This window comes from Leptonychotes weddellii, chromosome 3 (genome assembly GCF_054177405.1).
Source record: "Leptonychotes weddellii isolate Sample4059 chromosome 3, ASM5417740v2, whole genome shotgun sequence".
Lineage (NCBI taxonomy): Eukaryota > Metazoa > Chordata > Mammalia > Carnivora > Phocidae > Leptonychotes > Leptonychotes weddellii.
Genome location: NC_138371.1, coordinates 3,046,309 through 3,073,469, shown reverse-complemented (window position 1 = coordinate 3,073,469; position 27,161 = coordinate 3,046,309). Strand labels below are relative to the sequence as shown.

The following is a 27,161-nucleotide window of genomic DNA, read 5'->3' as shown; positions in this document are numbered from 1 at the left end:
CGGATGAGGAAGCTCCCTTACCGGGTCACCTCGAATTCCAATGTCCCCTCTCTCTCCTTTGTCCCCTTTAGGTCCTTTGTCACCCTAAATAAAAAGCACAAGCAGAGACAAAAATTAGATAGGGTTTCAAATTTGTAGCTTACCCTTAAAATCACGTTCTTTAGTTCATAAATCTTAAACAGAACAGCATTTCCCATTTGCTCATTTACATGAAGGTAAAATGACTTCCAGATGTTTCTGATTTGTTCAAGTAATCCCAAATATTTACTGGGACCTATTCTGTACCAGGCACCAGGGAGTTGTTTAAACAGAACACACTCAGTCCCTGCCCTATGAGACATAACTCTTCAAACAAACAAACAAACAAAAAATCTGATGTAATTGTCCCAGCTGACAGAGGACCGAGGCGACGCCAAGGATGCACCCCTAAAGGACATCAGGGAAGGCTGCCTGGAGGAAGCAGTCTTCACATACATGAATAAAAAAATATATTCCTTAAGGAAAATGTTTTTTGTTTTCCCACAATGGCAACACTATGGAAACATACTGACCCTTCTACCGGGATTCCCTTTTTCTCCAGAAGAACCAGGCAATCCTTTGTCTCCCTGTCAAAGACAATAAGAAAACGTCACTCCTGGCACAATTTCCAGATCTGAGGGATGAGTGGCCGGGATGTTCAGGACTGGACGCGGTGTGGACTCAGAGTGTGAAATCGCTTACATCTTCACCGTCGAGACCATCTAGCCCGATTTCTCCTAATTCACCCTGCGAGGGAACAAGACACAGAGTGAGGCTAGAAAGCCATTCTGGCAGAGGAGAAATGACAGATACTGGGAATGCTTTAAATTTAAAAAACGGAAACAAGAGTAGGTACCTTCTCTCCTGGGAATCCGCGAGAGCCCTGGAAGGTAGGGGAAAAGGGAGACATTAGCTCCTCCCTGGAGGCCAAAGAGAAGAGGCTAGAACAGGCTGGGGGAGCCCCACCCCACCTGAGCACCCCGAATCCGAAATGCAGGATTGGGCACTCATCTGTCTGTGCTGCCTCTCTCCATCACATGGAGGATCCTAAGGCTAATTTGCCAGAACCTTGACTCCCTGAGCAGAAGGGGACCAGGCTCCAAGATCCCTTTGTGACTTTGCCCCTCGTTGCCCCCTTCCCTTCAGCAGCTGTTTTCAAACTTCAGCACACGGAGGAGAAAACAAATCCAAGTATTTCACACAAGGAATCTTCTAGCGCTTGCCATCCACTCTGCCCCAACACTTTCCTGGCTTCTCTCGGGGTCCGGGGCTGGAGCCGCTGGCCCCCAGCCCTCCCTCCGCCCTGGCCCGTGCGTTCTCTGTCCTTGTGACTGCCTCCTGACTTGCCCATAGGAAACTATTCCACTATTCTCAGGCTCCCTTCCCACCGCTGCCAGGGCTTCTGAGCCTGCCAGACTTCGGAGCCGCCCTCCAATGAGAGGCTGCTGGCCGCTGGAGCCCCCGGGGGCCTTCCTCCCCAAGGAGGCATTTGGGGAAACTCTCTCACTTCTGCAGGTGCCACTGAATGCCCTCCACCTACCAGGGCCCTGGGGCTGTGGGTCCCCCCACACTCTCAGGGGCCAACACACTGTACCTTTACTCCTCTCTGCCCGGGGCAGCCCTGGAAACCTTGAGTGCCGTTCACGCCAGGAGGACCGCGCTCACCCTGCCCGGAGAGACAAAGTCATTTACAGGTTGGAGCTCCTCCTTGTCACATGCCTCCACTGAGTTTGCTTTGCAGGGAAAGGCGTGTCCTACAAAGTGGATTTTGCTGGCAGGGATGCTGTTCAATCCCAGTGAAGCCTCCAGCACCCTGCACCCCCAGCCCTGGGCAGTTCCCGCCTCTGGAGGGAGTGGGGCCTGGAAGGGTCTGCAGCTCAGAGGGTACCTCCCTGGAGGACCAAGGGTGGGCAGACTTCTGGGTACTGGATGCTGGGAGAATCCTCGGCCTGACGTCTCCTCTGTGCCATCCCTGGTTCTCAGCTCTCCAAAGGGTCCTGGGGTCAGCCCTGACACCCAGCACTTCCAGCTGGGAGCCCGTGACTTCACCTACTCCCCACCGGGCCCTTTATCCCCATCCCAGGGCTGGGCTTCCTGCTAGTGTCTCAAAGCCTCTCAGACCTCATTGGTCCCAGGAACTGCTTCCTGAGCCCCCAGCTGGACCCTCCGGTGGCCCCAAGTCTCAGAGGCCATCAAGTGTCTCCCTCGGAAACAGGACCAGGAAAACCCCCGCACCGCATGCCTACATGGGTCGTGTCCGGGGGCATCACACTGTGCTCCACAGTTAGAGGTCTGAGGGCAGTCGTGGAGGAGGTCAGAAATTAATGTTTTCCCAGTAGGAAAGTCACTGGAAATGTGACAGATTATGAAGCCCACAATTCAACCCCAACGTGTGAGGAATAAGGACGGAATAAAAGCTTCAAGAACAAATTATCTTGTACTTACGGGTCCACCCTCGTCACCGGGATAACCTCGATAGCCATCTTCCCCGGGAATACCCTAGAACAGAGCAAATCAGTTCCTCAGTTAAGGCCCATAGTTTCCTTTGTTCCACATTCAAGTGTCTCCCCGACCCCCTTCCTTTGATAGAGCAGTGCCACCGATCAGCATGGCTTTAGCTGTCCCCTTGAACTTGGGCTTCTGCTCATTATTCCAGCGTAATCTATCAGGATCTTAAAGACTCTGATCTACTGAGAAATCCTGTCCGTTTCCTGTAACTTAGACGCATTTGCTAAGAATCCCTGTTGACCATCCACAGCAAGGTTGCTAGTGATGCCCACCGATTTTAACAGTATTTTATAAAATGAAGAACCAGTGCATTAGAGAACAGATGCCCTCACCCCGAGGAAAGAGAGAAGGTGGCGGGCATCCAGCGCCCCTCGGGCCTCCTGTTGAGCCCCTGGGACTCTGCTGAGATCTAGCTCCAGGTGTAAGGGAAGGGCAAAGCCACCTCACCTTTGGCCCAATGCTGCCAAGGGGCCCACGGTCTCCCCTTTGTCCGGAGCATTTGCAGGGAACTCCGCAGCAAGCTTTCTCGGCAATGTTGTCCTACCAAAAGGAAAAGAAAGTTCAGGTCTCAACAATGTCTAGGGGAAAAAAAAAAAAAAAAAGCATAAATATGCCGTGAAGGTCAAAATCTGATGTGCGTGGATTTCGCAGTGAGAGATGAAGTTCTGCTCGCGCGGCATTCTCTCCGAGACTGGCTGAGCAGTCAGGACAGCGGTGGCAAGTCACAAATGGGAGCGCGAAGAGCGACCAAAGTCGGATTTTATTCACAGTGTCACCTCAGTCTGGGCCTTACTTCTACAAGTTTCCAACATACATCTTCAAATCTCAAAGGTTAAGCATAACTTACATAGTCTTAAACTCCAAAGAGCAAGACCTAAGAAACAAACTGCATACGGCCCGGACAGAAGGATCTCCAAAATGGAGATCCATACACCCTTCCTCACAGCCATGGTCAGGGCACAGATTATGGGGCCCGCCCGCAGGAGGCCTCGTGGGGGGCAGACACAAGTGGCCTGTGTCTTAGCCACCAGCACCACACTCTGGGTCACCAGTGGGGCCCACACTCAGCAGACACCCCCGACGTTCCCTTCCCATCCTAGCCCCTGGCTTGACGGGGAAGCGCACGCCCAAGAAACAGTTCCAACTGCTAAACTCATGGTGGTCCGATGCTTTTCTTGCGCTGGGCTTCTTAGAGTTTTCACTTTCTTCCATGTCCCGGATGCGTCAACTAACACAACCTCCTTCCACCCAGTAACAAAATAAAGTCCTAATTCTAGCCCCGGGAAGAAGGAACAGTCAATCTGTCCCACCGCCCACTCTTGCCTCCAGCAAACAATCCCTAAATTGACCACTCAGCCCCACATCCCCCGAAGGCCCGCCTCACTCCCACCCGGGAGCCAGCACCTCCAGCCGAGAGAGGCTGAACCCAAGCACTGGGAAGCCTCGGGGGGCACCTTTATCTGCTCCAGAGGAAACTAGGAGAGAAGGCAATGGAGATGCATCTCGGCCCAGAAATGGTCTTTCTTTTCCTGCATAGCCTTGTTTTCGCATGCAAGCTTTCTGATGGTTACAACACTGTTTCCTGTTTGGGGACAGTCTGATGTTTTGCCTTTGCGGCAATCTTATGAAGGGCAAGACGCTCACGAAAGGGAGCAGAGGACACCACCAGCTGACACCACCAGCAGCCTGCCTAGAGACCCACCGTCCCCCTGGCTGTTTTCCCAGCTCTTGGATACCTCCGTTTCCAGGACTCACGCTGGGGGTGGCAACAAGGCAGGTCCCTCCCAAGTGAATTAAATTAATTGAATTTTGAATTACCCACCCAAAGAGCCCCTCTGCCACTCATCTGGCAAAAAAAAAAAAAAAAAAAAAAACCTTGATTATCTTAAGATGACAAAGAATTTGGTATCCGGACCGGTTTGTGGGTAGAGACATAAAAACTCACGAGCTGCTCTGCTAGCTCATAATCGAGGTCCAGCAAGTTGAGCCTCAGCGGCCTGTTGTACAGGAAGCCTCGCCCGAACTCCAGCTGCATCAGTTGCTCCAAGTTGGCTACGCGCTCCAGGCCCACCAGGATCAGAGCCTGGACCCCTGCAAGGAGAGACATCCACCGTGGCTCGCCCGGCATTCCAAACCACAACCTCGTCGCCCTCCTGACTTTTTATTTTAAAAGAAAACTTCAGTGTAAAATGTGGCTTTTACCTGAAACGTATGGACTCAAACTAGTTAGCTACCCTGAAGAGTTAACATACTGGAACCTTGGACGCCTCTGGGCAACCGTTCCAGTCGTAGAACTAAGCTGATCAGGAGAAACACAGGAAGTGACATCACGAAACATATTCATACATAAATTCGTAAACTCTGGCCTGACCTGACAGAACACAGGGATGCTGTGGAAAGAACTGCAAGGCCCCACCCCCAAAACTAGATTAACAAGTCTTGTCTTCTTGCTCAGGAAAAGCCAGCTAAGAAAAAGAACATCCTCATGGTAAATTTTGCTTCTCTAAGCTTCTGGTGTTGGCATTCGCTTTCTGATAGTCAGTGCTACAAACTCCAAAGCAGACAGTCAGATATTATATAATAGGCATCCCTGTTTATCTAATCACCTTAAATTTGGAAAACGTGTGTTCATTATTTGTTTGTCTAATGAGCATCTTTTTGCTTAAAATAGTGGTATTTTTGAGCTGTGATCAAAGTGTCATGTTCTTTTGCAAAAGCATCATGCTTTCTAGATGTTCTGCCGCCTGAATGAGTCTGAGAACCTGAAGGGCCTGTGTCAGGACTTGGTGATAAAGCCATCTGTGGTATGAGGGGAACTCTGACAGCCCCAGGCAGGTGACAGAGGGCCAGACTGTGGGGAGGAACCCCCGAGGGTCCCCCAGAGGACTCCTGGCTCTCACCCAAGCCAACTTCTCACGTTTAGAAAACCCACAACCCACCTTCTTGTCGGAGTTCCTCAGACGCCTTTTGTAAATCAGCCAGACTTCCATCCACTCCATCCGTAAAATGAATGACCACCTGAAAATATAGGATCAGTCAAACCCCAGCCACAATTAGAAAGAAACATTACAGACTTCCAGAGGGGAGACTGGACCATTCAAACCCTCCATCTTACAGTTGAGGACACTGGGGCCAACGCTGAGAAACGATCATCCCCCGGGCATAGCTCTTTGATACTGTGCAATAAATGAGGGATAAAATAAATGAGTCTATTGTGGTGCTTGGTTAACTTAAAAAATCACAATAAAAATAAAGACAGTTTATCTCATTTTCCTATTTATGTGATATAGTTTCTAGAAACTGTGTGTGTGTGTATGTTTGTTATGGGCTGAACTATGCTCCTCCAAATATCATATGTTGACGCCTTAGCCTTCAGTACCTCAGAATATTACTGTATTTGGTGATAGGGCTTTTAAAGGGTCCTTAAATTTAGTGAGATCACTGGGGTGGGCTCTCATCCAGTGTGACTCGTCTCCTTCTAAGAAGAGGAGATTGGGACACAGACACACAGAGGGAAGACCGTACGGAGACCGAAGGAGAAGGTGGCCTTCTGGAGGCCAAGGACAGAGGCCTCCGAAGACCAACCCAGCAGACACTCTGATCTCAAGACTTGCAGCGTCTCCTGGATTGTGAGAATAAATTTCTGTTGTTTCAGCCGTCCAGTCTGTGTAATGTTACGGCATCTGAGCAGACTAGTAGCGTGTGTGTGTGTGTGTGTGTGTGTGTTCACATTATATCTATATATGTATACGTGTATGTATCTATACATCACACTGAGAGAAAGAGAGAGAAACAGAGCATGATGTCCTTAATGGATAGGACTACAATTAAACATGAATTAATCATCACTTCAACTCACTCAATCTTAATTACTGATTTCCAGGAATTTTTTTTAGAGTAGAAGTAAAACTACTGAAGTGAGGAAGATAATACATTTCAGACTATTGTGATCAGTTGACGATAAAGCACCTCCATGATCAAGCACTGCCAAACCCATCAAACATGAAGAGTGTTTATAGATGAAGAACACTTTGGGGAAAGGGGCATCTGGACACAGAGGTGTCCCTCCCGACCAGCAGAAGTCCAGAAACTGCACAGGAAGCTGGAAGAAGGGGGCGCCCACGCTCACCTTTACACTGTCTGGTGAGGACTGTCTGAACTTGTTCTGATAGACCTTCAGTGCGTCCGCAGTGAGGACATAGGGCTGCTGGCTACGCATGTTCCGGAACTTCTCAAACAGCTCCGGCTGGTACTCGGCAAAGTCAAAGGCCTCCACAGGACCTGAGGGCGTGCTGGCCACCACCGACACTCGCACGGTGGGCATCCGGTCCCCGCTGCAGCTGATTCTTTGCATCTGGCTGATTCTATTCAAAACGGCGTCCACCTTGGACTCAAGGCCCTTCTGGGTCACAAATACATTCTGGTCTCTTGATCCGTCAAACCCCAGAATCACATCCAGATTACAGGCTGCAAAAGCAAAGTAGGCAATGAGCTCTAAGTCAAGGTGGCCGAAATGAGTCTAATACACAGGCACAGCCCCAGGACGGGGACCGGGCATCAAGCTCAAGGGCAAAACGAGATCCTCTATGTGTGAGCTTTGAGAAGCAATCCGTCTGCCTCTCAGGGAACACCAGTGCTGACTCTTAGGAACTGAGAGTGTAGGCCATTTTAATGGGTTTGCTTTTCTGGGGTGTTAATCAATTTTGGCCTGCTATCCAGTCGGTGTTCACGTACATCCCCAGATTGTGCTTTAAATTAAATGCACTTGAGAACTCAGATACTCTGATCTCAAATAGTTGATCTAATAAAACCTATAAACACAAACAGGTATCAATAAGTCTGAATTATTTGGGAGATCCAGGAATAGAGGGAAAAAGTAAATCTTAGAAGAACAACAAAATACAGACTTCCAGCCTTACCCTGAAAGATGATAACGTAGCTTTGTCGGTAACAGGGGCCAGGTGGTTGCCAGGACCCAACCCACCTGGATATAGGGAAAATGGCTAAAGAAGTCAAAGGCTCAAGGAAGCCATGGGCCAGCACCAGGCACCTAAATAACTCAACAAGTCCTAAACATTGGCATGACAGAATGAAAATGTACACATAAAGGGGATCGGTTACCTTTGGAAATATCAGTCACACCCGGACATAAGGTCTCATGCATTGCATCATGCAGAGTTTCCAGAACTTGCTCGCTCAATTCAGACAGCTCCTGAACATTCCCCACTCGGAACGCTGTAGCACTGTTGGACGCTATTTTCCCAACCTCCTCTGAGTCGATGTTTTTCACGCCGACGGCAAACACTTTGACACCCTTCTGGGTGAGTGCCAGGCTGGCCTCCTGGGCATCCTCCACTGACTTTCCACCCGTGATCACAAATGCTATCTGAGGGACCCTCTGATCCAGGCGGCTGCCTGCCTCTGGCACGAAGTGATTCTGCCGCAGGTGCTCGATGCCCACCTTGGTGTTTGCATGTCTCCCCCCTTTGTAGACCACTTTGTTGATGGCGTCAATAATCTGCTCCTTGGTGGAAAAGTCCTTCAGGAAGAACTCATCAGTGGGGTCAGAGTTGTACTGGACCAGCCCCACCTGGATGGAGTCACCCCCCTCATACAGCGTGTCCACAATTTCAGACACGAAACGGAGCACTTCCTGGAAACTGTCCCTCCTGAAATTGATGGAGCCATCCAACAGGAACACAACATCTGCTTTCTTTTTCTCTAAAAATGATTAAAATGGAAATGAGGAGAAATTTGGTTTCCATATCCATACCAAATATACAAAGTGTAAAGTAATTGGAATAAGACATTCCTGGAGCTTATTCACAGTAAACACCTTTGCTTTATTCCATGCCTCTATAGTTCCCAAATTCATAGCCTCTATTATGCTAAAAACAAGAAGATAAATGATAAATCATCTGAATAAAAAGATAGGAGGCAGAAGGACTCAGGGAAACTGAGAACTGAGTCTGATTATCCCATGCAAAATGGTATCTTGTCACAGATTCAACGGTCCATAAACTCAGATGTTTTAGGAAATGCCACTAACCACTTTCCTTCTGGCCAAAAATAAACAATGATGTCTGACAGGAGTCGAGGGAGATGTACTAGAGGCAGATCAAAAAAGGGCTGGGAGAAACAGATTGGAAAATGGGAAGCAGACTCCATACACCTGTGGAGGATTGCCTGCCAACATGCTAAGAGCTTCAGGGAAGCCTGCCAAAAATCAATGGCATTTGGGGGTACTTTCCTAATTATAATCAAGCCATCAAGACTGGAGTAAAAGAGGGGCATCGACTAGCCAACCTCAAAGATTCTGTCCTATTCTGAGAGCCAATGAATCTGTGGCTAATCCTCGATGCACCTTCATAGAACCTTTCAGTGGGTCTCTGACTAGCCTTAGAGAAGCCTCATGGAAGAATCATTGGCCATGTTTTCTGGGATATGTTTCCTTCTACAGTTCAACTGAATCATTTTTCCAGTGTTTGGTTTTTACTTATATGTGCAGCAACAACCCTAACAGATGAAAATTATTAAAATAAATGCTAATTATATTTTTCAGTTAAAAGGTAATTGATGACATGCTCTGTAGTTACAGGTCCCATGGGTCGTACCTGGCCGTGAGGGAGAAGGTATGTCCACTCCTGGAGGTGCAGGTGTGACCCCGGAGGGTCGAAAGGCATGCATGACCCTGTCTTCTATGCTGGGGAGCTCTCTGAACTCTCGCACCGTGAATATCAGCCTGGGGTCGTTGGTGATGGTCTGTAGCTCTGTTCTGTCTATATTTCGGTCTCCCACTCCTAAACTCACAATCCCTGAGGAGCTAATCACCTGCGAAAACCTGGAAATATCATCCTGTGATTTTCCACCCAGAAAGAGAACCAGGTGTTGGGGCACCCCGTCTTCTATCCGGCTCCCAGCAGACTTGACAAAGAGGTTTCTTGCCACAAATTCCAGAGCTTTGCCAGTGTTCAGTGGGGACCCCCCTCTGAACCTCAGGCGACGTAAGGCATCGAGCACAGCAGCCTGGGATTTATGGGTCTTCAGGAAGAATTCTGGGAAGACCTCATTGCTGAACTGTACAACCCCAATCCTCACTTTATTGGGGCCAATGTTGAGTCTGCGGACGATCTTGATAACAAAGTCCCGAATATGTGCAACGTCATCAGGCTTGATGCTGTCAGAGGTATCAATTAGGAAGACAATGTCTGCAGCATCACTCTCAATAGCTGTGGATAGAAAGAAAAGAAAAGGAAAACTCAGTACATGACTGGTTGTTTATCTGGTTTTGTTTCTGCTTTCATTTCTGAACTTTACCTTATGTTGCACCACAATATTAATTAACATTAAAATTATAAGCTGATGTACATGCATTTATCTCTTGAGCTTTTTAAAATTAATCTCTAAAAATTGGGCCTTTTTCACCAAAACAATTTCTGCTTTTTGAATTATTGAAAGTTCTCCAAAACTTTCTCTAAGTTTACTCTATTTTAATTTTGGCTTTGCGGTCTGGGTTACAACTAGTTTTAAAAAATGTAAACAGTATTTAGAAACTGGATTATCAGAATCTACAGAATCACGAGCTGTCACTACCTGAAGGGATCAAGATCACCCGGAACAACATCTTTGGTATACAAGAAGAGAGAGACAAATGAGGTCAAATGTCCTCTCTGTTCGAGGCCACCGCTTAAGTAGTGATGGGTGAAGAATGCCAACTCTCTCCCACTGTGCCACAACAGGTCACCAGGTGTTTGACTCATGGGATTTCCTCCTGCCCACATACCCCTAGCATTTATAAAAATTTTTTTTGTTTTCATTGTTATTTTCCCTATTTTCTTTATATGAATCCATTTTTAAATACAAAATTAATCAAAAAGTCCTGGGAAAGATGAGCCATGTTTTCCTTTTAGTTAGAATTCTAGGTCCTTCTTGGATGCCATTTTATTGAGCTACTCATACATTGCCACTCAACAAATTCAGCCTCTTTTGCCTCATAAATCAGTAGGCTACTTATAATGGAAACACAGCACAGCAAAAGCTGAACAAGTCATGGAATTTAGCCATCAATATTGAGAAAGAGAAAAGCTGGCCCAGTACACACAACCAGGCTTTGGGTTCTCCTGTAGAACACAAAAGATTTCACAGAACACAAACATCAGAGTCCTGAGTACACACTGACAAAAAGAAGACAAAAATAACCAAACACCTGCCATCCTGGCTAATAGGAATGCCTGCTGCGTCTTTACCAATTACAGCTTTAGCTCTAAGATGTAGAAAGATACCTAATCACAGAATTACTTTCATTTCTTGACAATATCCGATCCAGGCCAAACTGCCATTTGGCAGCCTTCCACAAAATTGCTTGCCATGAGCTCAAATCCTATCCTAAATCCTTGCTAACACCCTCTTACTGAGATGCTCCATGGTTCCCCATCATGTGCATCCTCCCTCCTTGCAATGAGCAATAGACATAACTAGTTCAATATCAGGTGTCCCTTTAATTTATTTTAACTTATCATGAATACCATGGATCTATGAACTTGTTATTTTTTTATATTAAAAAAAAAATACTCAGAGAACAACAACAAATACCCCATCTTACCTGGAGAAGGATAGCGAGTGCTGGCCAGGATCTTCTGTATCTGCTCTGAAGTTAGGGTTGTGATGGGGGTCAGTAGTTTCTGCTCCAGGCTGGGCAGCTCCCGGAATGTGCTCACTGAGAACACATATTCAGGGCTCAGAGAGATCTTAACCAACTCTTCCTGGTCTGCATTCCTTGCAATGGTAAATGGTGCCACACCAGACTGCTTGAGCTCGGCTGCAGAATCGTCTACCACATCATCAGACTTCCCAGATGAAATGAGGACCAGGAACTGAGGGACCCCCTCTTCAATCCGGCTCCCCAGTGGCCTCTTGAAGATATTCCTTGACACGTACTCCAGGGCACCACCAATGTTGATCTGCCTCCCACCTTTGGGCCTCAGCCGCCTCACTGCATTCTGCACTTCATCCTTACTGGAATGGGCATTCAGCAGGAATTCCACCCTGGGATCCTCGCTGAACTGGATGACTGCCACCCGAGTCGTGTCGAAGCCCACGTCCAGGTAGTCAACCAGCCTCTCAATGAGGGTGCGGATGTACTGAAATTCAGGACCAGCACTTTGGGACCCATCAATGAGAAAGACCACATCCTTCTTGCTTCCAACACCTGCGAATCACATGTTATCATGGGCTTCACCTTTGCTGGCACCAAATTCTTAGTGTTAATGAACCACCTCCCAGTTTGTCTTGGAATCACCACCTGACAGACAAAATATCCTCATTCTGACTCTTCTAGTTAAAATACAAGTCCCAGGAGTGAATTCTGGCATTACAGTGGATTACAAGTCTGGGGGAAGAGAAGGAACCAGCAAAAGACAAAGAAGAGTAACTCTGAGGGAGGCAGAGAGTAGACACACAAGAGCCATGTCTAGACCACATAGGGATGGTGTTTCAGGAAGGAGATGATCTCAACTGTGACATGCATCAGCTTCTTATGGACCAAGCAAGATGACATCTGAGAATTGATCACGGAGGGACCTTGACAAGAGCTACTTCTGTGGAGTGGTGAGAGTGAAAGACAGATCAGGGTGGATTCAGAAGGGAATTGTAAAGATTTAGAGAACTCTTTAAAAGGGAGACGGGAGCATGACTGGAGGGGGAAGCAGGCATCGAGAGTCTTTAAGAAAGAAGAAAAAGTGATGTGTTTGTATTGTGAAGGGAATCATCCTTCCTTTCCTTGGTGGAGAAGCAATGAGGCAGGAGAGAGAATGGTGAATGGCACCCTTGCGTAGGTGAGAAGGGCAGGTGCCCAGGAGGCAGAGACGGCTCACCTGGGAACAGGTGGGGGCTGAGATATGGACAGCGGTGCTGGGAAGAAGGAGAGTGTAAAAGAAACAAGACAGGAACAAGGCAAAGGTAGAAAATAGTTATTTTGAAGAGTCAGACAGCAAATATGTTGTAGAAACATATGCTTGTATTTAAAATAAAGAAGAAGCATATGCACTATGACAAGATTTCCAAAGTGCATTCTTGAGAACCCTGGTACCTCAGGATGCACCATATAAAAGGACCCTGCAATCAAATAAATTTTGGAAATGTGGCATTCTCTTATTGAATTGTAGATGTGCAATACACATCAATTGGCGTGGGGGACTTCTTTTGCTTTGTTTATCCCACTGTTTCCCAGATTTATTTGATCACAGACCCTTTAGAGCATTCCATAGAAGCCTGTGGGGCATGCTGTACTCTGTCCCGGACACCAGCAAGGAAAAGCCAGTCCTTCTCAACTGTACCATGTCAGTCACCCTCACCTCCTTCGTTCACCCAAAGGGTACCATATCCAGCATCTGACTTTTTTCTCATTTGCTTCTACTTTTCCCTTCCTTTTGTTCCCCTCTGCCTTTCCTTTTTTTCCCTCTCCACGCCGTGAGGCTTCAGAGGGCACTCTGTAGAATGTAAGCCACAAGGGAGCAAGGATGCTGCTGCTTACTCACTACTGTGACCCTCCCCACCGGAGTGCCCAGGGCGGGCAGGCCCTCGGTGCTACTGTGAAAGGGATGGATGTATCTCAGCCCCCTTCATTCTCAGCAGCCAGGCTCCCACTGTTTCTAGCTTATTGTAACCAGGCCCACAAAAGGGAAACAGGAAAGATGAAACAGAATGAACTACAGTTATAAGAGCAAGGTGGACTCCTGCCAATTAAGACATTTACTTCTCAGCACCAGCCACATTCAAAAGCAATCATCACACTTTGGCTCTGGAAATACCAATATTTCAGAGACTGTGCCCCAGCTTGGGGGACCCTGTGGTCAATTTCCCTCCCTTATCACAGAAGGCTGCCAGCTGGACCTGCCAGGGGCAGCTTAGAATTGATACTGAGCTGGTGCCACCAATGAGAATGGTCCCATCCCTTCCGATATTATGCAGAAGCCTCTACACAGACTCAGGGATCGGCACTAAAGCCGAGCACATGCACCTCTTTGAAAATTTAATTTGGCCCAAAACATTGAATCATAGCATGTCCCCAGGCCTCTGCCACTGCTGGCCACTGAGACCAAAGGCACATGGCCCCTAATTCTTCATGAAAGGCCAGTTTTCACCCCATATGGTAGAGAAAACCAACAAAGAACACTTCTGAGCCCACAGTCCGAATAAGTAGCCCCAGAGGTTTCTAGGAACAATGACCCAAGGACTCCCTTCCTTACCTGGGCTCGTTGGGAGGAGCAAAACTGGCTGCAACCTGCTTAGCTCTTCCCGGCTGAGCTGGATGACTCTGTCGGAGATCACCTGCTGGATGGTCCCCAGCTGCTGGAAGGTGGGAATGGCCACGGCAAAGTCGGGGATGAAGGAGATGGTCTGCATCTCCGTGATGTCAGCATTCCCAATGCCGATGCCAATGGGCACTGCCCCTCCCCTCTTCAGGACCACTGAGGGGCCCCTCACGTCATCCCCAGACCTGTCCGCTGTCAGGACGATCAGCAGCTGGGGTACACCTTCTGTTATCCTGCTTCCGGCAGAGCTGATCAGAATATTCCTCAGGACAAAGTCCAGGGCAGCCCCAGTGTTGGGGGTTGGCCCTCCCAGTAGGGTCAGCCTGCGTACGGCGTTGACCACACTCTGCTGGTCCATGTAGGAATTCAGGTAGAACTCGGGTCTGTTCCGGTCGCTGTACTGCACAAGAGCCACACGAACCCGGTCCGGGCCCACATCCAGGCTCTCCACCACTCTCTGGACAAATTCTTTCAGCAGAGGGAAGCCGCTCCTGACGCCCTCAGAGCCATCAATCAGAAACACCACATCCTTTTCACCTGAAACTGGGAGGGAGACAGCCTCAGTGAAACACGTGACCCACAGGGGACCATCTGCTATGGGTCGAGGTTGGACTGAATAGTGGCCCCACACAGGTATCCAATTCAGAATCCCCAGAACTTGTGGAGGGGACTTTGCAGGTACAATTACATGAAGTGTTTGGGGGATGAGGAAATTATCCTGGATTATCCGGGTAGGCCCAATATAATCAATCATGTGTCCTTCTAAGAGGGAGATAAGACGATGAGAGTCCAAGGAAGAGCTCTGAGGGAGGAGGCAGAGGCCAGAGAAGAGAGAAGATGCTCTGTTGCTGTTTTGCAGATGCAGGAAGGGGCCCCAAGCCAAGGAGTGCAGGCCGAACAAGGCAAGGGAATGCATAACGCACAAGAACCTCCAAAAGGAGTACAATCTGGTTGACACCTTGCTTTTAGCCCAGTGGAACTGGTTTTGGATTGCTGACCTCTAAAACTGGAAGACAATGAATCCATTTTGTTTTAAGCCACTAAATTTACGCCAATTTGCTACAGAAATAGAAAATGAATGCAGCAATATAGATAAATAGATGATAGATGACAGATAGATAGATAGATAGATAGATAGATAGATAGATAGATGATAGATAGATAGATGATAGACAGACCTTTATTTTAGAACTTCTCAATGCTTGAGCAGCATTATCAACTTTCAGAGGGGTACTCAGGAAACAGTGTTGGGTGGAGGAGAGACAGGAGGGCAGAACCTGTGTAACCATCAGCACGTTACATAGATGGGAGCTTTTGAATGATTTGCTGCAAGTCACAGTGGATCAACAGGGGAAAAGGGAGACCAGATGTCAGGGTTACAATCCAAACCCGACAGTGTACAGCTGAAGAGTCAATGCAGAAGTTCTAAATTCTCAGTTTTTAATCAAAAGGGTTATACTTGAAATTAATTACTCTTTTAACTGCATTTTTACCAACAAATGGAAAGCGATTAAACACAAAGTCATGGTAATAAAGATCAGCAGTTGGAAATTCCAGTGCAGCATTTATGGTGGGAATGTACCCGCCTCTCGTCACGCCTTATATTCTTGATGAATGAATTGTGGATGAATTACAGCACAGTGAGACCCTCTTAAAGTAAGACATTAGAGGACTGTGAAGCTGAAGACTGTTTTAGCTATAATGTACCCATGGTGTGTGGCTTTTATTAGGCATATAGTAAAAATAGGGTTTTTGAAAGGATTTTTAACTACTGATGTGTCTAAATCTGTATCATCTAATTATGAAATATCTATCTAATTATGAAATATTCTAATGGTCACCCTGATTCTCCTGATTTGCCCTGAGAGCAGTTAGACAATTAAAGTGGGAAAAGAAAGAGCCAGCAGCCCTACCTTACTCATGCATTGCAGAACGGGGCTGCAGAAGCAACCAGAATCTCTATGCCATACCTGGTGTCGGTGCCCCATTTTGCACTGATTTTAAGAGACTGACGATCTGTGGCTGAAGTTCTCCAATCTTGGGAAGTGACGCGGTGGCCAGGATGAAGACGGGGGACGGCACCATCAACTCCAGCTCAGCAGGATCTGCGTTCTTGGCCTGCAATACGAAAGTCACCACCCCGCTCTGTTTCAGGTTGAGTGCAGGTGTGTCCAAACGATCCGATGACTTTCCTGCAACCAGCAGCACCAGGAACTGAAGCACTCCATCCTCGATCCGGCTTCCAGCAGACTTCACAAAAATGTACCTCTGTGCGTAGTCCAGGGCATAGCCCAGATTAAGGGCTTTGCCGGTCTTGATCTTCATTCTCTTCACAAGACTCAGGATTTCGGGCTTATTCTGGTGCTCATCAAAACGGGACTCCACCCTGACATCATCGCTGTACTGAGCCACCGCAATCCGGGTTCCCTCCGCTTTCACATCAAGCTCATCAATAACCTTGTAGAGAAAGTCGCGGACAGCAGGGAACTGGCCCACAAGATTGGCTGAGCCATCAAAGAGGAATAGAATGTCTCGCTTGCTTTCTACAACAAAAGTAGGTTGGGACACAGTGAGGGAGGAGAATGTAACAGGCACCGATGTGACTTCAGTCCAGCACCACTAGCATTTGGTAATGGGAGGTCACACAATTCACCTGATGATCACTGTACCAGCAAGGAAGGAGAACACCCACTGTCAAAACTTGAAGCACCAGCTGTCATTAAAATGTCCCATTTCAAAGCAGTGCATATTTGCAAAGGACTAGATAGAACTGGATGGGTCTACCCAATCTAAGCATCATGCTTCTTCAACAAAACAAGACAGTGGAAGCCCCAGAGGGTCCTATCCTTGCATCAGGAGGTAATCACCCTAGGAGAACAGTGTTTTCCAATTGTTATAAATTAAACTATTTAAAATGTGGTCCATACAGTCCTTTTGCTTAAGAATTGACCCATCTCTAGCAACAAAGGCTGACATGGGTTAACCACCCAAGGATAAATGAGTTGACACCTATCTGCTCTAACTGGATTATCTTCTCCTAACTCTGAGGTTATGGGCTAGGACCCCAAAGAGGGCCCATCATTACTCTGTGGGTCATACTGTCTATCAGTGCATCCCAGCCTGCTGTACTTAGCCAACAGAAAACAGGGAGGACAGCCCACAGGGGGCTACGAAATATCACGTGAGCATTATTTTCAGCTCAAAGAGTTCTTAGAGGTATTTTGATTAGGTTTCAGTTGTCTCAGTCTTGCTCCCCATCTGTGTGATGTCAGCAAGCTGGCAGATCCAATGCGTCCGAATCTCACCACCGTACTAATTTGCAGTGATAGCAATAGTCCAGGCTTCCTTGGGAAATCATTTTGTCATCACATAAAGATGCAGCCCTTGTTGGGTTTATTAAAAAATAATAATAATGTTCTACCTTCAGCGGATTTTGAACATAAAAAAAGATCATATAAATAATTTCCATCTGTGAACAACCCCGATGCATTCTCCTGTATGAAAGGGACTCAATCCCTCTTGCTCTCACTTCCATTCTGGATCTGCGCTCCAGAACCTTCACAGGCACTGGGGCAAAAAAGAGGGGGGTTGTGGATAAGATGGGAGGAACAGAAGCTGGATCTTCTAGACTTTCTTTCATGAACGAACTCCCTTTAGACAGAGGATCTAAGCTTGCTGGTACAGTGTCTCAAAGCCCCCATCCAAAATACTTCGACCCCAGATGCCCAGTCTTGGTTCTACAGCTCAGCAGGCTCTCCTGTTCAGACTGGGCCACCTGCCCCGCCCCCCCCAGGAGGTGTTGGGGGAAGGGAGCCCCGCGCAGTCGGGGAGCTTTACCTGGCTGGGCGAGGGGCACTTCCTCCACACCTCCACTAACATAAGTGGTTAGGGGCTGAATCAGCTGCTGAGGCAAAGCTGGCAGGGAGCTGAACTCATCCATGAGATACACCAGGCTCGGGTTAAAAGCAATCTGCTCAAGCTCTGCCTTACTCGCCTGGCCAGCGCCCACGCAGAAGGTGAGGACGCCTGCGCGTGCTAGGGCGTTGGCGGCCGGCAGGTAGGCGTCGTCAGACCGCCCGGCTGTGAGCAGCAGCAAGAGCTGCGGCACGTGGTCGCGGATCCTGCTGCCGCCAGCTTCGGCGAAGTGCTTGGCATGGACGTAGCCCAGGGCCGCGCCCGTGTTCAGGCCCGACCCCCCCGTGAGCTGCAGCTGCCTCAGGTGGGCCAGCAACTCTGACTTTGTCTGGTATGTGTTTAGGGAGAACTCTGTTACTGGAGTGTCACTAAATTGCACTAAACCGACACGGATATTGTCGCTTCCGACATCAAGGCTGTTAACTACGTTCATGACAAAGTCCCGCACGTAAGGGAAATTGGTCTTTCCAACGTTGAACGATCCATCCAAAAGAAAGATGATATCCCTTTTGTTTACGTGAACTGCAGTGGAGCACAGAAAACAAAGTGAGACGTACACAACCCCGAGGGGCACGCATGCCAACGTCTAGCGCACACAGACTGTCGGTGAGACAAAGCATATCCGGCTCGTAAAATATGGCGGAAGGCTGCATATTTTCCTCTAGTGGTAGCTGGTGTTTGTGAGGCGACTCGATAGCCAAGTTGGCGAAACCAAGTGGGCTCGTGGAGAGAGAGAGAGTGCCAAAGTGAGAGGGTTTGCAACCAACAGAAGTGATCAGAATCCTTGAAGCAGAACCTTCCTTCCCCGGAAGTGAAGCGACCAGCGTGCCCTGCCTTTCTGCCTCACTCAGGTTTATGACTGTGGTCGTGGCCAGCCTTACACGGGTGAGACCGGGTCCCCCGGGCCAGCCTTACACGGGTGAGACCGGGTCCCCCGGGCTCACCTCTACACATTTGCAGAGAGATTTCCACTTACAGATAGATTAGAAGTGTTAGCCCAAGTCACCTGAGAACACGAGGTCCTGAAGGCTAGACAAAAAATTAATAAAACTGTGCTGTTCTCATCCTGAAGTATTCCTAGGACGATCCCTTTGTCCTTCTCTCTTGGTTCTCTTCTGTTGGGAGTCACGGCATCGCCTGGCAATAATCCCATGGGGTGCCCATGGGAATTCCTCCAGAGTGAGATAATAGGATCATGGAAACGTGTTAAAATGCAAAAAGGCTATTTGCCATGCTTGGCTGAGGATAGGCACATGAAGATTCAAAAGAACAGTTCTCAAATTAAAGAATTTGTAGCAGCACACTTAACTACCTGCCTTTAAAAAAAAATTATCTCCCATCTCTTCCCTGGTGTCTCACTAAAATTTCAACTTGACCACTAATTTTATCCTGTGTCCTATCAAATGACTTTGGCTATGAGAGTGTGGAATGGAAGTCTGAAGGAAGGAAGAGAGAGAGAGGCTTTCAGAAGAGCAGAGAGCCTGAGGAGAAAGCATGCATCATGCAATATGGGTCATGCAGCCAACAGTCTTCCAGTGGTGAGGTTGTGAGGCGGAAAAGCTTGTTTCCGTGATATTCATCTTCGTTAAGGACGGCGAACTGTACTCATCCAGCAAGTGAGCTCACAGACTGTTATCGTGTCTTTGAAAATAACTTTTCACTGATAATCATATTAAGTGAAAGATTTTAGAAACCACTGGGTTTTTAATCTCCACGCCCATTCAAGGACTGAAGGGAAATCCCTCAGAGAAAAGAGAGAGGGTTAACATTCTGCACTACTGGGGGCTGGGCCACTGAGTGGGGACTGTGGGCTCAGGAAAACCAGAGCCAAGCCACATCTTGGTGGTGGCAGAAGCAGGCTGAATGGGAGTCAGCAGTAGAGACAGACCTGGGATCTGACAAGAGGTAACAACTAGAAGTGACCCCCCTAGGCCAGAAGCTAGAAGGACAGGTGGCCCCTGGCCCTATAGTTTCCGTCATATGATTTCTATTTGATGACATGTGAAGTCATACAATTCTTATCATATGACATTTTAAGACATACAGTTGTATCACATGGCATTCAAGTCACACAATCCCCAACTCAGGGTAAAAGGAAGCCTGAAATAAATCTTGTTTATGGCTCTTGTTTCCACCATTTAAGTTGTTTCCATCATTTAAGACCTGTCTCTCAGCTGAGCACAAATAAAACTTGGTTTTGTTTTGTTTTTTTCTCAAAGGCTCTGCCTGCAGACCCACCCTGCCGTGAGTCTGACTTCCTCCCCAGCATACCTTCAGAGGTTCCGGAGAGGGTCCTGAGAGGCGCCAGCAAGCCGGGCAGCACGCCCTGCAAAGGGGCGGCTCGGAACTCAGTGGGGATGAACACCAGGGAGGAATCAAAAGCAATCTCTTCCAGCTCAGCCTGGTCGGTAGCCTTGCTCCCAACGGCAAAGGACATGATGCTGCTTCTCTTCAGCTCCTGGGCAGGCTGGCTGATTTCATCTAGGGACTTACCACCTGTAATCAGCACCAGAAGCTTAGGGACCCCCTCGGCGGCCCGGTAGCCAGCCGAACTAGTGAACAGGTTGTTCCGAACAAAGTCCAGAGCGGAGCCCGTGTACAGGACTGAGCCTTCCATGGGTTTCATTCTCCGCACGGCGGTAATGACTTCCCTTTTACTGGGGTAGCTATTGAAATAAAACTCTGGCCTCACAGTGTCTGCATACTGAGCCACTGCCACTTGGATAAGATCCTGTCCGATTTCCAGCCTCTGGATGACTTTGGCAATGAAGTCGCGGATTGCATTGAAGTTGGCCAGTCCCAGTGCAGATGAGCCATCCACCAGGAAAACTATGTCTCTCTTGTTGACTTCAATGACTGTAGGTAGCAACATTATAAGGTGAGTAGAACGGCCTTACCTAGCACATTCAACTATGACTCTCCATACAGCTAACTCGACTCCGAGGGCACTCCCGTTTGCTCTGGCCAGTGTGAAGTCAGTGGGAGCCCCAGGAGAATCTGTCGGAATACACACATCCTCCCTATGGGGTAGCAGGTTGGGCTCCTGATCCCCCCACCCCCACCCGCTCCTAGTACTTTTTACAAAATAGTCACACAAAAACAAATTGAGTTTTAGTAACCACCTGTTTAGCACACTGTCAGTTAAAAAAGCCAGGAAGCTCTTTTCTGCCAAAAGTCTATAGGTTAGATTTGAGAGTCAAGAATGAAGCCATAGCTTAAATGAGTAAAGGAGCATCAGTGTCTACCCAGAGGGTCTTTTATTTCACACCCGTGACGTCATGAACATCTAGCACCAGGATGACAGAGCGTGAACATCCCCATTCCCTTCCGTTCTACTCTCCATGCCTGGATTTTTCAGGCAAAGGAAAAAAAAAAACCAATTACTTGACATCATAAAACTTAGAGAAAGGAAATCGATGTCAAAGCCAGCAAGTGGCACAGAAGGATTTCCATGTAAGAGACCTGCACTGACTGCACCAAGTGCAGGAAGGGGCTAAGTTCCGTGTTAGGACTGTGATAAACCGCACAGCAAAAGCATCTGGACGAGGTCACTGCCTCGTGACTTTAAACTTGGGTCCACCTGCTGCATGACACACAGGCAGCCCACCTGAGCCGCGGGCACAAAGAACTGGGTCAGACCTGACACCCAATCCAAACCCCTGCTAGGGCTTCCAAGACTTAGAAGGATGTCAATGGTTAAAGCGAAGGCAGGAGTGCTTGCCCTTTATTAAATAATTATCTGGACATAAAGAGGCCTCCATGACTCCACACTCTCAGGTGGATTATAGAGAAAACATGTAAATGCATACATGAACACAAAGCATCCAGGGACAGGCATGCGGAGACCATTGCTTTGTCAGCAGTTTGTGGTGTAGACGATGAGTTCCAAGTCCTTAAACGTTCCATAGAGACGTGCAGACACATGAAATTCTTACTACGTGTATGTGCGAAAGACACTGAGTGTGACATAGCCCTGCCTTCCCCTCCCCTCCACACATACATAGAAGACACACATACATACAAATATACAGTTAACCACACATGTACATTTCACGCACACACGGATCGTCAGCCTGCCCGGATGCATGCACTCACACACACATAGCCCTCCTCCACCCCTGACGCAGAAGTTGATCCTGAGACCATAAATGCAGAGATTCCTTCATTCCATGTATGTGCAGGCATATACGTATATAAGATATACCATAGATGAATAGAAAGACAGGTCAACTGTCATCCCCGATAACCCAGGCTAACTCCCTCAGCTGGTTGAGTGGCAGCCTCCCCTCCCCCTCCAGTAAGTGCATCCTCGTTCTTGGCATGTGATGCCCACCCAAACAGAGCTGTCTTCTGCTGGAACTGGGTTTGAAATACCTTTGTTGGGAGGTGAACCTAAGGTCCCGCTAATCAGTGGGCTTCTGCCCTCACCTCCCGTGGTGACAGTCACCAGCGCACTCCCAGGACACCACATCCCCCCAGACCTCACAAGCCCAGGACCGGGGGTGACTGCCCTGGCTCTGCCACATTGCTGTCTACAAACGTCCGGACCCCTCCTGTCGCTTCTCGGTGCTGTCTTGTCTCCACCCTACTCCCCCCATCCTCAGCGACTAGGGACCTCGGCCCCCAGTAAAGCCCGTCCTCCTGCCCCGCCCCTGACCCCGCACCTGCTTCTCAGGCCCCACCTACCCTTACTGTCTCTGGAGATTGCCACCCCCCCACCTCGGCCTGGCCTCCACCTGGTGCTCACTCATGCTCCCCCTGCCTCCACCACGCCAGGCCCCAGATCTGCTCCCCCTGCTCCGCAGCCCACCCTCGGGGTAATCTGCACTAGCCCACGATGGCCAGTGCTCTCCTGCAAGCTTTCCTCTCCCAGCCTCCAGAATGACCACTTCATCCTCTGCTCTCGGCTCAGACTGGCCCACGCCCACGCCCAATCTCACCACACAGGTAGGTCCCTGAGAAACCAGAGCCACCGGAGGGCAGTCCCTCAGCTCCAGCCTTCCGTGCATCAAGTGAGCTCCAGCCCCGCTGCCTTCCAACAGTTCTGGAAAGAGTCCAGGCTCCTTGGTGTTGCAGGGACACCGCACCTGGAGCACCGTCCCTTTGCTGTCCCCTTTCTATCCTGCAGCTTCTCTAACCCGCTTTCCCTGGCCATCCCATCCAAAGTTCCCTCCCCCTGTTCTTCCCTTCACAGCCCCAGGCTGCCCTCATCTACCTTCTCACACTCGGAATACTGCGTCTGGTCATTGGCTTACGTTTCCACCATCTCCCCTTTATCCTGTAACGGGTCAGTGCCCACGTCTCTCTCATCCACCAGCATTGTGTCTCCGGTGCTTGGCAAACTGTCCAGCTCACACCAGAGAGCCAAGGATCTTTGTTGAATAGTCACAAATGGTCACAATAATCAAAGAGGCTGTCTGTGAGTGAGGAGCTAACACTCTAGCTTGGGAGAACTGAAATGAAAGCAATGTGCAACCCATGAAGAAGAACATGAAGCTTCTCCTGGAACAAAAATGTCTTCATCCAGTGTAGCTCCTTTGTCATAAATTCAAGAAATTGGGAGCCCAGAAAGGTTGTGCAGCCTGACAAGGATCACCTGGTTACCATAAGACCCAGGACCAAGGCCGGGTCTCCTAGCTACAGCTTTGGTGTTTCCTCAATGTGGACGGAACCTATGGAAACCATCTGTTTGTTTCCAGAACTGTACAAGTCCAGAGAAACCTCCATAGGTGGTATTCCAATCAGAGGGATGTCTAGAAACATCAAGGGGATTTTCAGGATGGAATTGGGCATCAACTCTGGTTTCCCTACCCAGCAATAATGCAGAATACCATGGGTAATCTCTGGCAGGCAGGTGAGATCACCAGTTAAGGTAACTTGGTACCACTGGGTCTGCCTGAATCTTAACTGTCACAGCCTCAAGCACAGCTGGACTCTTCTTTACATTTTGAAAACACATTCTCGCCTCCCACACTTGTTACATGTATATTTGTTAGGTGATGGGATTTGTTTTATGTTTATAAATGATTCCAGTTGGGCTCTTTTGCCAAAGGCCCTCTGTTTGAAGGTATGTCATGATTTCACCACTCAAAAGAACAAGTCAGAAATTCAACAACCATAGGCAAACAGCATCTCCTAAATATTCCAAGTGAGTGCTGTGTTGTTGCTTACCTTCAAAGTGTGGCTCTCGAAACCCGCCAGAGAGAGGACCCTGCGGGGCAGCCCGCACCTGCTTACGAGCACACCTCTTAACACGCTGGCTTCGAGGCAGTGCCATTGTCCGGGACCAATTTTCCCAGAATTGCCATAGGCCCCTGAGCTCCGTTTTTCAGATGACTGGACCGTAAGTAAACAATACAATGATGCTCGACAACCTCAGAGGAACAGCTCTCCTGAATTCACCTTCAAAGCACACTTCCTTGACAATGCATGCATTAACATGAGCTTCCCACTCACTCCCAGATCTTGTGTCTTCTTCCAACACCACAACAAACACAGACATCACAACCAAGAGCTAGCACACGTCAGAGGGACTCCACCGTGGGTACTTACAGGTTCTCCTGAGGCGAATCATTCTGTAGGAGCCTGCCTTACTTCTATGAAAACCAACACACAAAACCCCCCACTTCCCCACGGATGGCGAGAAGAACATACGTACCTTCTGTGACAATGGTTGGCGGTTGTAAGACAATGTGCCTTTGGGCCACGCCAACAATGTACGGCAGTAATTGCTCCTGGAGGTCCCCAAAGCTACGGAATTCCGGGACAGTAAACACCAAGTTGTCATTGGTAGCTATGTGCTGAAGCTCGGCCCTGGAGGCGGCCTGGGCTCCGAGGCCAAATGAGAATACGCTAGCCTGCTTCAGTGCTATCACCCCATCGCGGATCTCGTCACTAGAAGGCCCAGCACTTATGAGGACCAGCACCTGGGGAACCCCTTCCTCCACTCGGCTGCCCCCTGCCCGGGTGAAGTGGTTCTCCACCACGAAATCAAGGGCAAGGCCGACATTGGCCAGCTCCCCACCAGTGAACGCAAGGGCTTTCACTGCATCCAGAACCTGGGCCTTGGTGGAGTAGGTGTCCAAGGAGAACACGGTTCTGGGCTCATCGCTATACTGGACCACCCCCACTCGGATCTGCTGAGCTCCGACTGAGAGTCTCTCAAGGAGATTTACAAGGAAGTCGCGAATGACTGCAAAATGGACACTTCCGGTGTTGTTTGATCCGTCAATAAGGAAAATAATGTCAGCAGAGTCTTGTGCTTTAAAAGAAAGAAATGCAAAAAATGTGAAAGCGTTAGAACAAGTGACCACATGCATCGTTCAGTGTTCTGACATGTTTCTTTGGAAACCAATAAGAAACACGAAATATGGACACACAAAACACATGTTGATTAAGGAGTGTGAAATTCTCTTTTAGTTCTGCATTCTGAATGGATAAGAGGCAACTTCTTAGGAACCATGGTGTAAAATGGGGCATTTATATCAAATTTTCATTTGCACCATCTCTGTAGTTACACATTAAAACATCATATTCACTTGTCTGAGAAATCATTGGTCCATATTCTAGAAACTTCTAGGAAATTTGGAGGGAGATGTTGTTGCTTGGAATTGTGCATTATCATACCCACAGGAAAAGATAAGGGAGTGTGTACTATTCACAGAGGTCCAAACAAGATTTGTAATTTTTGGACATTTCTCTTATAATCCCCAAGTGATTATAGGAATTTTCTTTGTCCAAATCCACAGCTGGGAAATAGAATCTCAGATTCAGGGTTTGATGACTTATCATCCCAGCATGTTAAACAATTCTCTGAGCAACAGTTTCTTCTCTTTTCTTTAAAAACCAAAATGGCGCAGGCACGCAACTCTGTGAATTAGAAAGGAAGAACTCAAGCTACACTTGAAGTTCTCATCTTAAAAATACTCTCATAGATGTTTGGTTTGATCTTTTCTTTTTTTAATAACCTATTTTATTTAAATTCAATTAGTTAACATATAGTGTATCATCAGTTTCAGATGTAGAGTCCAGTAAATCATCAGTTGTATATAACACCCAGTGCTCATTACATCAAGGTCTTTTCCTTTCTCAGATGATGTTTAGTTGTGTGGAATTCTCATGTGGGTCTGGGATTAGGCTAAATGTGTTGTTGTGTGTTTTTGCTATTGCCTCTGTATTCAATCACATAATGCAGAACAATGTTAAACAGAGTGATATGAAACCAGTCATGACATAATTATCCAACCTTATTTTTATGACACCCTAAACTGACTGCCTAGTGAGCCCATGAGCCTCTAATAAACCCTGAATCAGAATTAGCTCTGGGGTTTTACAGATGGACATAAAAACAGAGACCTAGGCCTCTATTCTCCCTGCAATGGCAAGCTAGACACTCCCACCCCATTAGGAAGAATGGGGGGGTTTCACAGAAGCACTCTGTAAGGAATAGCAATCAATAATTTAGAAACCTGAATAGAATATTTCAAAGGCTCAGCTAGAACATTTATATCAGACTGATTTAAAACTGGAGGAAAAGCCAAATTAGTCTGGTGAATGTTTTTTGATAACTTAAGGGCACGTCAGGAACAGGAAAAGATTCTATGGGAGCATATGTGATATTTATATTCTGAGATTTTAGGAAGCTGTATTTTCGATATAATTACAACACTATATATATATATATATATATAAAACTATTCATTCTGACCTTTTTAACGACAGTGAATATTTTATGTTTAAAATGAATTTTTCCTTGTGCCAGCAAAATTGCTTTCATTTTCACTATGGACACAGGATACAAATCTGATCTCATAAAACTAAAGAATTTTGCTAGAGTGACATTACGTTCTTCCCCAAGTTCCCTCACAGGGTAAGCCAAGCCAGGGATTGCTAGAATCAGAAAGGCTCTTTCTTTCACTTCCACAAAATCCCTGACACTTTTGCAGATGAATTCCTTGCATGGGGGAAGATATTAACTTGGAAATATGAGATCTAATGAGAGGGATAATTTGCTACAGTAATTAAGATCTCATATTTTTAATAAACATCACACCCAAGTACTAAATAAGAGTGGGCCTTTGCTAAGAACACCAAAGCATTTTCTAGTCTTTAGCCAAAACTTAAGATTCCTGAGGGATCTTTGGGAGGATGCAGAGCCACAGAAATCGCGCACAGCATCACTGGGGCCAGACGCTATGTCAGGCACACCCCGATTCCTCAACATTTCCCAGGCCTGAACAAATGCCCCAGAGAGACAGTGGAAGATTGGCCTCTGACTCCACATACCAGGTCATTTAAAAGAAGGATTAGCTATGAGCCTAGGGTCAAGAAGAGGAAAACGATACCTAAAACACAGGATGACACAGTCCTTATTCATTGATTACTTTTAAATTAATTTATCACATTATT

At 47.7% G+C, this 27,161-nt stretch overlaps 1 protein-coding gene across 1 annotated transcript in view; it reads right to left on the bottom strand.

Annotated features, from left to right (window-relative positions):
* The window catches only part of COL6A3 (collagen type VI alpha 3 chain), a 78,800-nt gene that overhangs the window by 32,012 nt on the left and 19,627 nt on the right, over window positions 1-27,161 (bottom strand). The window contains exons 4-21 of the mRNA XM_081813337.1: window positions 24,412-25,014; window positions 20,025-20,609; window positions 17,676-18,275; window positions 15,809-16,381; window positions 13,773-14,381; window positions 11,129-11,734; window positions 9,141-9,755; window positions 7,648-8,247; window positions 6,656-6,993; window positions 5,466-5,544; window positions 4,472-4,617; window positions 2,974-3,066; window positions 2,464-2,517; window positions 1,613-1,684; window positions 875-901; window positions 721-765; window positions 552-605; window positions 22-84 (exon numbers count right to left, since the gene is read on the bottom strand). Coding sequence (XP_081669463.1) covers window positions 22-84; window positions 552-605; window positions 721-765; window positions 875-901; window positions 1,613-1,684; window positions 2,464-2,517; window positions 2,974-3,066; window positions 4,472-4,617; window positions 5,466-5,544; window positions 6,656-6,993; window positions 7,648-8,247; window positions 9,141-9,755; window positions 11,129-11,734; window positions 13,773-14,381; window positions 15,809-16,381; window positions 17,676-18,275; window positions 20,025-20,609; window positions 24,412-25,014 — 5,762 coding nt within the window. The remainder of the gene's footprint in view (window positions 1-21; window positions 85-551; window positions 606-720; window positions 766-874; window positions 902-1,612; window positions 1,685-2,463; window positions 2,518-2,973; window positions 3,067-4,471; window positions 4,618-5,465; window positions 5,545-6,655; window positions 6,994-7,647; window positions 8,248-9,140; window positions 9,756-11,128; window positions 11,735-13,772; window positions 14,382-15,808; window positions 16,382-17,675; window positions 18,276-20,024; window positions 20,610-24,411; window positions 25,015-27,161) is intronic.